The following is a 12,396-nucleotide window of genomic DNA, read 5'->3' as shown; positions in this document are numbered from 1 at the left end:
ATTAATTTTTTAGTTTCTGGATATGGATTTACAACTTAATTAAAACAAATTAAATCAAGAATTTGGGAGTCGAGTTGCTGTATTTTGACAAAAATATAAAAAATTGGTTAGTAGGCTGTCGCTCTAACAATATATTTAAATGGAATATTATGCAGATTCGGATTTTGGGGTGTCGGTTAAGCACTCTTGATTGGAGAAATACATGTAATTTTATTCAAATAATTGGGATCTAAAGCGACATTTCTTATTGTTGCTACGTTTTTAGACTGATTGTTTCAAGTCTGTCTGTTTCTGAGGTCAGCAGGCGCTGGGCCATGGCAAAGCTACCCACTTTATGTGCTCTCTCTTTCCCTCTCAACCTTCTACTTCAAGTCTGTACTGTACATATAAGCCTTTGTATTTCTTTAGTTTCACTCATACTTGTCTCTCCCACTCCAATCTCCATCACTGCTTAGTATTTTCTTGGTTATTTTGTTAGCTCTGATAGAAACCCTTTTGCCCAAAAGGAGGAGGCCACTTCTTTGGTATGTCTGCTTCTTCAATTGCCCATGTTGTTTTGTTCCTTTCTAGAATGTTTTTTTGTTGTGTCTGCAAGCAAAATGTGCCTCTCTTTTAATTTAAATTTCTTTTTTTAACTATTACTGATAGAAACATGTGTTTTTTTTTGTGATTCTTGAATGGATCCCAATCAGTTTTATAGTATTGCATTTGGTTTCAGTGGACTGTTAGATTGAAACAAACAATTCTTTCATACTAGATTGAATCTGATTTCCTTGATCTTATTCTGGATCTTTGAAATTCCAGTTTCATTTTTTAGAACTGGATGTCCCTTCTCCGATCCACTTAATATCAGCTTCTTTTCTTTCCCATGATTTGCTTTTATGCAAGGTTTAATGTTCCCTGTGATGATTAGCCTTTATTTTAGAACACTCTTTGGTTCTTAACTGAGATAGTACAAATTAATAGTATCAGTTTTATTCACATATGGAAGTACACACTGTAACTCCATCTATGAGATGGAACACAAGCTTTCTTCTTTATTGAAGAAGTTTCTAGTTCATCCTTTCTGGTTGATGGTTTTTGAGTGGACTAGATGAAATACTGAGAATTCTTGAGAAATGAAGCAATATAATTTCATATGATACCAACATCTTGTTTTATAAGCATATAATTGGACTAGTGAGCAAGTGCACTGAAGCCTTTTCATATTCTGTGTGTAATTGATGTTATCTATGATTTCTATAGGGTATTGCAGTACCAGTTCGAGGCTTTGAGCATTGAGCATGGGTTCAGGAGTTTGGTTTAAGAATATAATCGGCAAAAAGAAGGTGAAGGGTGGGAAATCCGGGAAAGTCAAGGTTTGAAGCTCTAATCCAAATCTTTGGTTATCTATGGTTTTCTTTGTTTTAGTTTCCTCCCATGTTTTGGGAGTGGCAACATCATGACATGTTATGTGGATGGGTGAAACTTATGATAAGTGAAAGTTCGGAGGACTCATTTGCAAATAAGAAAAGATTTTGAAAAGCGGTTAAAACGGTTGAAGGCGGCAGCTTCAACCGAGTGTGTATATGAGGCGATAACCGCTTGCTTCATAATCATTAATTCATCAACACAAAAGCGATAGAGAGAGAGCACTTTCTAAGTGAGGCATCATCAAGATTGAGTGAGGATTACCAACTATGAGTGTTGTAATCGGTTTTCTTGAGTGAGAGCTTGAGTGTTCTTGTAGTTTCTCTTTGGTACTTGAATAAAATTGTGATCAGCTTCCTCCGTGGACGTAGGTGGTAACACTGAACCACGTAAATTTCTTGTGTCGTTTATCTTTTCTGCAACACTACGTTCATCACCTCCGCACGACCACCAACAAATTGGCGCCGTCTGTGGGAACCATGGCAGCCGCTAGGTTCAATCTTGAGAAATTCACTGGTGCGAATGACTTTGGGTTATGGAGAATCAAGATGCGAGCAATCTTGATCCAGCAAGGGTTAGCAGATGCCCTAATTGCAGAAGACAAGCCTGCAAAAGAAGAGGAGGGCGATGAGAAAACTGATGAGAAGCTCGTTGCAAAGAAGGAGGTGGCAGAGAAGGCGTATAGCACACTGATCTTGAGCCTCTTTGATCGAGTCCTAAGGGAAGTCTCGAAGGAAACCACCGCTGCAGGCAAATGGTCCAAACTTGAAGGTATCTACTGCACTAAATCTTTAGCCAATAGGTTGTATATGAAACAGAAGCTTTACTCTTATATGTTTGTTGAGGGTAAAGGGGTGACTGAACAGTTAGAGGAGTTCAATAAGTCCATTCATGATTTAGAGAATATTGATGTCAAAATTGAGGATGAGGATAAGGCTATAATGTTGTTGAATGCTTTGCCTAAATCTTATGAGCACCTCAAGGATGCGATGTTGTTTGGAAGAGAGAATTCCATATCCTTTGAAGAGGTTCGGTCATCCTTGAAGTCTAAGGAGTTTCAAAGAAATAGTGTCAAGTTTGTGGACCTCACTGCAGAGAGCCTGAATGTCAGTGCCAATGACAGACCAAGAAGAACGGGTTCAAGAAGCCAAAGGGGCAGAAAGGCAAGAAAGAGGATCAGAAGGAGTCAAGGAGTTGCCACTGGTGCAAGAAGCCAGGGCACCTTAAGAAAGATTGTTATGGCTGGAAAAGGAAGCAAGCAGAGGAAGAGAAAGGTGTCAACACAACAGATGTTACTGAAGAAGTTGTGGTGGCAGAAGCTCTGAACATCACAGAGAAAGAAATCTCTAGTTCTTGGGTGATGGACTTGGGTGATGGACTCAGGCTGCAGCTTTCATATGACCTCCAAGAAGGCTTGGCTCTCTGATTTAGAAGATTCAAGTGGATCAGTGATGTTGGGGAACAACCATGTCTGCAGAGTTGAGGGGATGGGAAAGATCAGATTCCTCATGGGCGATGGATCAGTCAAGATTCTCTCAGAAGTAAGGTATATTCCCTCCATCAAGAGAAACCTGATATCACTTGGCATGCTGGAAAGAAAGGGGATGAGTTTCTCTTCATCAGATGGTTATATGAAGGTCATCAAGAATGATAAAGTTGTTATGAAAGCAAAGAGGATAAATAGCCTTTATTATATTGAAGCAAAGGTGATTGTGAGTGAGGTGAATCTGTCAGAGAAACTCAGTCTCAAGTCTTGGCACCTAAGGCTAGGACATTTAGCAGAATCTGGCCTTAAGGAGCTAGCCAAAAAGGGAATCATCAAAGTGGATACTGAGGAACAAGAAGTTAGCCTACAAAGCAGCTAAGCACAATTCTGGATCACCAATGGATTATGACCATAGTGATGTCTGAGTCCAGCTCTCCAGTTCAAAGCATTGGTGGAGGCAGGTATTTTCTCTCAATTATTGATGATTTTTCAAGAAAATTATGGATATATGTGATGAGGGAAAAGTCAGAGGCCTTTAAGAAATTTCAAGAATGGTGCAAGGAGGTTGAGGTGGAGAAGGGTAAGACCCTAAGATGCCTCCGGACAGATAAAGGGCTAGAGTTCTTGTCTGCAGAATTTGATCAGTATTGCAAGGATAGGGGAATCAAAAGGCATAGAACGGTTCCCAATAATCCACAACAGAATGGAGTTGCTGAGAGGGCAAATAGAATAGTTTTAGAAGGGTAAGATGCATGCTTTTCACATCAGGAATGGCAAAAAGTTTCTGGGCTGAAGCAGCATCAATGTTGCTGTTCTTATAAACAAGTCTCCATCATCTGCATTGAACTTTTGCACCCCTGATGAAAAATGGTATGGATTTGTAGGAGATTATTCAAGGCTGAGGGCTTTTGGATGTAGAGCATATGCCCATATCAGACAAAGCAAACTTGAGCCAAGGGCAATCAAGTGTGTGATGATTGGCTATCAAAAGGGAGTGAAGGGATACAGGTGTGGTCCACTGAGCCTGGGAAATCAAAGGTTGTTGTTAGTAGAGATGTGGTGTTCAAGGAGGATGAGATGCCTTTTGTCAGTAAGAAAGCTAAGGTGGAGCTTTCTGATGAGGGATCAGGTTCGGAGGATAATGATCTTCCTCAGGGTCCAAATATTGACACAAATGAGCCTCCAATACAACATCAGAGCACATCAGCTAAGGAGCCTCCCCACTCAGGGCCAAGTCAAAAAGGCAAATTAAGCTCCCATCCAGATTCAGTGATTATGACATGATGTATTATGCATTGTGTGTGGCAGAGGAGATTGAGTACCATGAGCCATCCATATATAAGGATGCTGTAAGAAGTCATGAAAAGGATAAATGGATGAGAGCTATGCAAGAAGAGATTGATTCACTCTATAAGAACAAGACTTGGATTTTGGTATTAAGGCCACTGCATCAGAAAGTTGTTAGGTGCAAATGGATTTTCAAGAAAAAGATTGAAGCCTTCCAGAACAGTAAAGTCAGATATAAGGCTAGATTAGTGGCAAAGAGCTATACACAAAGGGAGGGAATTGATTATAATGAAGTATTTTCTCATGTGGTGAAGCATAGTTCCATAAGAATACTTCTGGCCATTATTGTGGAGAAGAACTGGGAGCTTCATCAATTGGATGTCAAAACTGCATTTTTGCATGGAGATTTAGAAGAAACAATATACATGGAGCAACCTGAGGGCTTTATAAAGCCTAGAAATGAAGATAAGGTTTGCTTGCTCAAGAAATCTCTCTATGGCTTGAAGCAAAGTTCAAGGCAGTGGTACATGAGATTTGGAGAATACATGCAGAAAATTGGTTTTGAGAGATCTTTATATGATAGTTGTGTTTTCATAAAGAAGAGGCAAGGAGCAGTTGTGGCATACTTGCTACTGTATGTAGATGATATGTTAGTGGCGGCTGAGACTGAAGCTGAGGTGGAGTCAGTAAAGAAATAGTTGGAATCTGAGTTTGAGATGAAGGATTTGGGACAAGCAAGGCGCATTTTAGGGATGGATATAGTGAGGGCAAGAGAAGAAGGAAAGCTTTGGCTCACACAATCAGACTATGTCAAGAAAGTCTTGAAGAGGTTCCAGATGGATTCCTCAAAGGCTGTCACTATCCCTCTGGCACAACAGTTTAAACTGAGCAAAGAGCAGTGCCCAAAATCAGATTCAGAAAGGAAGGAGATGAATAAAATTCCCTATGCCAACATTGTTGGAAGTATAATGTACACTATGGTGTGTACTAGGCCTGACTTAAGTCATTCAATCAGTGTGGCTAGTAGGTTCATGTCAGATCCAGGTTTGGAGCATTGGCATGCTTTGAAATGGATTTTGAGATACATGAAGGGAACCACTGACTATGGTATTGTTTTTGAAGCTGCAAAGGATCAGGAGAGCATTGATTGGTTTATGTGATTCTGATTATGCAGTGAGTGTGGATACAAGGAAATCTCAATCTGGTTATGTTTTCTGTCTTTATGGAAGTGTGGTGAGTTGGAAGTCTTACCGTGTGTGGTAGCTTTATCCACCACTGCGGCTGAGTATATTGCCTTGGCAGAAGCAGTTAAAGAGAGCTTCTGGCTCAAGGGGATTCTAGCTGATTTTGGGGTTGATCAGAAGGCGCGGTTGAGGTTACCAAAGTTTCTACAGAGGAGAATGCAGCAGATATGCTCACAAAGTCAATACCCAGCTCCAAGCTGAAGCATTGCTTGGAGTTGATCAATCTGGTTCAGTGCTGAGAAGGTGGGAGTAGAGGGAGTTGATCAGAGTTTGGTTCATAAGCTCCAAGGTGGAGATTTGTGGATGGGTGGAACTTATGATAAGTGAAAGTTAGGAGGACTCATTTCCAAATAAGAAGATTTTGAAAAGCGGTTAAAACGGTTGAAGGCGGCAGCTTCAACCGAGTGTGTATATGAGGCGATAACCGCTTGCTTCATAATCATTAATTCATCAACACAAAAGCGATAGGGAGAGAGCACTTTCTAAGTGAGGCATCATCAAGATTGAGTGAGGATTACCAACTGTGAGTGTTGTAATCGGTTTTCTTGAGTGAGAGCTTGAGTGTTCTTGTAGTTTCTCTTTGGTACTTGAATAAAATTGTGATCAGCTTCCTCCGTGGACGTAGGTGGTAACACCGAACCACGTAAATTTCTTGTGTCGTTTATCTTTTCTGCAACACTACGTTCATCACCTCCGCACGACCACCAACATGTTATCTGAATATTCAAGTTCAAGATATCTGAAGATTATATGGTCCATTCTTCTTGGTGAAAGTTTATACATGCAGTTTTTTTTAGTTGCCCGATTGAATACATTTAAACAAGGTATTTTACGCAAGATAGGATGCGATTTCTGATATTGTTAGCTTTTTCCATATTGTTGAGTAGAGTTATTCATCCCTTGAACACATAGATGGCTGCAAAGAGGATCTCTGCTCTCTCAAAGGGTGTATAGCAGTAGCCAGTGGTGCTTGTCTCGACAATCAGGGCAGTGTTGGTCTCTCCAGAGAATATGTTGCTGCTAGAAAGATTCAGACTGCATACTGTGCACATGCTGTATGTTATCCCTGCTCCCAATCGCTATCGTTTTAGTACATGGTTCATATTTTATTTTGTCTTACCTAGTAACTGTGCTTGTGCTAATTTATAGCATGAACGATCGTTGTGATAATATTCGCCATTTTATGTGCACAATAATTTTTTGTAGTAAAATGATATGCTGAGTGTCTGCTTATTATAGACGCATGGATTCCCTGACTAATGTCATTTGTCAGTCTAGCAAATTTTTTTCTCAACTCTATCATTTGACTATATTTTCTTCTCCTGCTTCAGGCACGGAAAAGTCTTCGTCAAATGAGAGGAACTGTAAGGTTACAGAAGCTGGTGCAGTGTGATTGTTGGAAAGAGATCCGGAGCATCTACAAAATCAAAGGACAATATTACGCATTGAATGAAGAAGATTGCAGAATATCTTTACCGCATAATTAGCGAGATTTAATTGGGAGAAAATCTTACCGTGTATAGTCATAGTTTAGCCTATATATCTTGTACTATACTATTATGATTATTCAAGCAATAAAATTACTCAATTCTACATGGCATCCGAGCAGGTTTGGCTCAGGAAAAGATCATCATAGCCCCAAAAATACACAATTCTCGACCGAAACGGCGAGAAACCAACCACAACCAATATGACCGATGAGATTAAGGATGGAGTTGAACCAATTGCCGAGAAGATCAAATCAAGCAAGAACGTTACCGTCGCCAGAGAACACCGCCAGCCACAACCCCAACACCGCAGCCAACCGCCGCCACCGCGTCAAACACCATCCACCGGGGAAACCCCAAACCGGACAAATCAAAGCTTTGGTGCTCCCACTGTGGAATGCACAAACACACGAAGGATACCTGCTTCCAATTAATCGGATATCCCGATTGGTGGGAGGAGGAGAAGGCGGCAAAGGCAAAAGTGACGATCGGGACAGATGGGGGACGAAATCGCGACGGAGCAGGGGTGGATGGAAGCCGAGAAACGGCGCAAACCCAGGAGCTAGAGCCTGAAGCCGGTGGTCTCCAGACCGGCGGAGGGCGACGCGGTGACAGTGGCGGAGGAAGAACGGCCGAGGCAATGGTGGCCTCGCTGAAAATGGAAAGTGGCGTGGGGGAAGGAGGTAAAGGGTTGGGGGAAATTAACCCTAGCCCTAAATCTAAACCCTTGCAATTAGATCCCCATTTATTTCCAAAATTGCAATTTAGACCCCCGATTTTGCCTGTTCATGAAATTGAACCCCATACTAAGAAAGCCTTTAATTTTAACCCCCAGACTAGGAGAATCCTCGATTTTGACCCCATTATGTGTAAAAATTCATTTGCTCCCCTAGAAAATTTGTCATATGCTTTTGAAACCCGAGATTGTGATGGACTTGATGATACCGGATGGATTTTTGACTGTGGTGCCACTGATACCATGACCTTTGATAAAAGGGATTTTGTGAAATTTTATGAAACCCATAGATCACACATTCAAACAGCCAATGGGGGGTTGACTCCAGTTGAGGGGGCAGGGACTATAGAGATATTCCCGAATGTGCAGATTACGAATTGTCTATATGTGCCGAACTTATCTCAGAAATTGATGTCCATTAGTCATGTGACTAAGGAATTGAACTGTACCCTGCTGATGCAACCAAACTTTTGTCTCTTACAGGATATCCGGACGGGGAAGATTATTGGACGTGGCACTGAACGCCGCGGACTCTATTTTTTAGATGAGATCGCTCGACACGATGGTACGGCGATGCTTGCTCACGGACCCACCAATCAGGAGACTTGGCTCTGGCACCGAAGAATGGGTCATACTTCTCCGGGGTATCTGAAATCTTTATTTCCCAAACTTTTTGTTCCCAAAGATTTTTCTTGTGAATCGTGTGTTCTGGCCAAGAGCCACCGTAACTCTTTTAAACCCAATGATACACGTGTTGACACTGCTTTCTCTTTAATACATTCTGATGTGTGGGGTCCGGCACCTATTGGTTCCGGATTTAAATACTTTGTGATATTTGTTGATGATTGCAGTAGGGCTACATGGGTATATTTTATGAAACATAAGTCAGAAGTTGTTGAAAATTTTACTATGTTTTATAAAATGATCCAAACTCAATTCCAAACAAACATTAGGATCCTACGGTCAGATAACGGGGGGGAATTTGTTAACAATTCTATGTCTCAGTTCTTTAGAGATAACGGGTTGGTCCACCAAACTTCATGTCCTCACACACCAGAACAAAACGGGGTAGCGGAAAGGAAAAATAGGATCATCCTTGAAATGACTAGAGCACTCCTCTTTGATTCCAAAGTCCCACCAATTTTTTGGCCTGAAGCAGTTGCTACGTCAGTATACCTTCTTAACCGCCTACCCACGAAAACACTAAATCGGAAAACACCCTTGGATCATCTAGCTACCTTAACCCAAATACCTGCAGCCTTATCCCTTCCACCAAAAATTTTCGGTTGCACCGTCTACGTTCACATCCCAAAACAAGAAAGAACCAAATTTTCTCCGTGTGCAATTAAGTGTGTATTTATGGGGTACGGGATTACTCAGAAGGGTTATCGTTGCTATGACCCTAAAACTAGGAAAATGATCACTACCATGAATTGCAACTTCCTCGAAACAGAATTCTTTTACCACCTTGGGACTCAGGGGGAGAGTGAGAGACAGGGGGAGACCCAAGAAAGCGACTCCCTTCGGTGGCATGTGCCAAGTCACTTTGATATGGGACCACCAGAGCAAGTTGGTACCATTCATGAGCAGAATTTGTCTACAGAAATGAGCTCTTCAGCGCTTCCGCCGCGTTCCTCTGATCCAACCGAACCGGAATCCGAGGTAATTTCTGACACACCTTCTGAGGATACGACTATTATTTCTAACCCCCCCGATGTAGAGGAAGATACCACTATTGATCAAGACACAGGACAGTATGTACTTCCGCCGCGCAGTACAAGGGGAGTTCCTCCCAAGAGATATTCGCCGGAGAGGATAGGGAGGAGAAATAGATACTCAATAGCAAGCTTTGCTGACGCAAACATCTCTAAAATGGCGAGGGCATTCCAGACGGCATTGTACGAGGAGGAGATACCTCGAACATTTGAAGAAGCTATAAAGATCAAACATTGGAAGGAAGCAATGCTTGTTGAGATGAAAGCCTTGCAAAGAAACCACACATGGGAGATCAGTCCACTCCCCGAAGGGAAGCATACCGTGGGGTGCAGATGGGTCTTCACCATCAAGAGGAGACCAGATGGGAGTATTGAACGGTATAAAGCTCGACTGGTAGCGAAAGGATACACTCAGACTCCAGGTATCGACTATTCTGAGACATTCTCTCCAGTTGCCAAGATGAACACTGTAAGAGTACTTCTGTCTATAGCGGCAAATAAAGACTGGCCTCTCCATCAGTATGATGTCACTAACGCTTTTCTTCATGGAGAATTGAAAGACCCGATTTATATGGAAGCCCCACCAGGTTTTTCAGAAGAGTTCGGGCGAGAGAAGGTATGTAAGTTGAAAAAGACCCTGTACGGGTTAAAACAATCTCCGAGAGCTTGGTTCGGCAGATTCACAGAAGTGATGAAAAAGTATGGATATCAACAGAGTAGCTCCGATCACACCCTCTTCATCAAACGAGAAGGTGAGAAAATTACTTGCTTGATAATTTATGTAGATGATATGATTATCACAGGAGACAATTACGCCGAGATAGAGCGACTAAAGGGGCATCTGGCAGCGGAATTTGAAATGAAGAATCTGGGTGACCTCAAGTACTTTCTCGGGATCGAAGTACTTAGGTCTGGAAAAGGGATTTTCATTAGCCAACGCAAGTATATACTGGACCTCCTGGCAGAGATAGGAATGCTGGACTGTAGGCCTGCAGACACTCCTATAGTTCAGAATCATGGGCTCCAAATCACAAAAGGTGCAAGCTCTACGGATCGGGGAAGATACCAGAGACTCGTTGGGAAACTAATCTACTTATCCCATACGAGACCAGACATTGCCTATGCTGTAGGAGTCCTCAGTCAATTCATGCACAATCCTCAAGAAGAACATTGGGAGGCAGCACTTAGGGTGGTACGATACTTGAAAGGAACAGCTGGACATGGAGTGCTATTTCGGAGGAATGGTCACCTGAACATTCACGGATATACTAATGCAGACTGGGCAGGGAACGTGATGGACAGACGTTCCACAGGAGGATACTTCACCTTTGTTGGTGGGAACTTGGTAACTTGGAGAAGCAAAAAGCAAAAGGTAGTGGCACTCTCAAGTGCCGAGGCTGAATTCAGAGGTATTCGAAGTGGGCTAACCGAGATACTATGGCTTAGAAGATTAATGAGAGAATTGGATTTGGAACCAACGAAGACTTGCAAACTGCTGTGCGACAACAAAGCTGCAATCAACATTTCAGAGAATCCAGTGCAGCATGACAGAACGAAGCACGTCGAAATTGATCGACACTTCATTAAAGAAAACCTTGAAGAAAAGATAGTGGAGATCCCGTATGTGAAATCTGAAGACCAGTTGGCTGACATCTTGACTAAGGCCGTCTCTGCGAAGAATTTCCAAGAGGTACTGGGCAAGTTAAGTTTTGGAGATCCCGTCACTTAACTTGAGGGGGAGTGTTGGAAAGAGATCCGGAGCATCTACAAAATCAAAGGAGAATATTACGCATTGAATGAAGAAGATTGCAGAATATCTTTACCGCATAATTAGCGAGATTTAATTGGGAGAAAATCTTACCGTGTATAGTCATAGTTTAGCCTATATATCTTGTACTATACTATTATGATTATTCAAGCAATAAAATTACTCAATTCTACAGTGATTCCATTAAGAATCAAGCCTCGGCTACATTGAGTCACCTGCACTCGTGGACCAAGACGCAGGCCAAGATCAGAGCACGTCATGCTAATATTGTTATGGAAGGCCGGCTTAAGCAGAAGAAGCTGGAGAATCAGTTGAAGCTAGAAGCAAAGCTTCATGACTTTGAGGTAATACGACAGTCTCTATGGAATAGTTGATGGGGTTTTTACGTAGTTATTTGGTCGAAGGCTTTAAACCGAATGTGAGTTAGACCATCAATTAAGATAATAAGAAATATGGAAATATGCCAAGATTTCTCTTTATGTCTCTACATTACGGCTAAAAACGCGGAAAAACTTAAAAAGAATTAAATGATGCACTAAATGAAATATTCGCTCTTTGTTTCATTCCATTTCCTTGTGGGGAAAAACGTAACTAAGTTAGGGACCCAGGACAGTGTGTTATTACTAGGGAAGAGAAAAAACGAAGGATGCATCAATGTCGTTTCTTTACATGCATCAGTGGTAGGATTCGTGCATAGGAAGCCTTGTATCTCCCCTGATATATCTTGATTTCTGATTTTAAAGGTGGTTCTTTTAGATATAGAATAATGTGCCTCAGTATTTTGTCGCTTGAAACTACATGCACACCACATGATGTTATCCGTAACTGAAATGTGTGACAGGTGGAGTGGAATGGTGGTTCTGAAACAGTGAGTGAAGCTCTTGAAAAAATACATCATAGAGAAGAGGCAGCAGTGAAAAGGGAGCGAGATCTGGCATATGCCTTTACTCATCAGGTTTGTCGAGTTCTAGTATCTACGGGCTTCTTTTTCATTTCTCAAACCAAGATATAGCGAGCAACAAACGCATGCAGTGGAGGGCCAACACAATCCCAAGTTTCGGGTCAGGCAATAAAGAACTCAGCAAAGAAAACTGGGGCTGGAGCTGGATGGATCGTTGGATAGCTGCTCGGCCTTGGGAAAGGCGAGTTGAAGTGCTTAACAGCCCCCATAAAACACAGCTGACCTCCCAGCCCCCAAAACTGATCTCTCCTAACGGAAAGGCAGTTAAGAAAACCATTTCCCGCCAAATTGATCTCTCCTAG

At 41.9% G+C, this 12,396-nt stretch overlaps 1 protein-coding gene across 1 annotated transcript; it reads left to right on the top strand.

The window, feature by feature from the left end:
• The first annotated feature begins 242 nt into the window (after positions 1–242).
• Positions 243–12,396, top strand: LOC121810760 (protein IQ-DOMAIN 5-like). The gene is made up of 8 exons (XM_042211497.1): positions 243–524; positions 1,246–1,358; positions 1,782–2,181; positions 6,340–6,482; positions 6,759–6,814; positions 11,309–11,477; positions 11,975–12,088; positions 12,166–12,396. The coding sequence occupies exons 2-8, from the start codon at positions 1,284–1,286 to the stop codon at positions 12,394–12,396; spliced, it is 1,188 nt and encodes a 395-aa protein (XP_042067431.1). The 5' UTR covers positions 243–524; positions 1,246–1,283.

This window comes from Salvia splendens, chromosome 7, assembly GCF_004379255.2.
Source record: "Salvia splendens isolate huo1 chromosome 7, SspV2, whole genome shotgun sequence".
NCBI lineage: Eukaryota > Viridiplantae > Streptophyta > Magnoliopsida > Lamiales > Lamiaceae > Salvia > Salvia splendens.
This window is presented reverse-complemented; position numbering and strand designations above follow the sequence as displayed.

Coding starts and splice junctions, on each gene's coding strand:
- LOC121810760 (XM_042211497.1), top strand. CDS start 1,284: ATGGGTTCAGGAGTTTGGTTTAAGAATATAATCGGCAAAAAGAAGGTG. Junction 1,359..1,781: donor GGAAATCCGGGAAAGTCAAG/GTTTGAAGCTCT, acceptor CCGTGGACGTAG/GTGGTAACACTGAACCACGT. Junction 6,483..6,758: donor CTGCATACTGTGCACATGCT/GTATGTTATCCC, acceptor CTCCTGCTTCAG/GCACGGAAAAGTCTTCGTCA.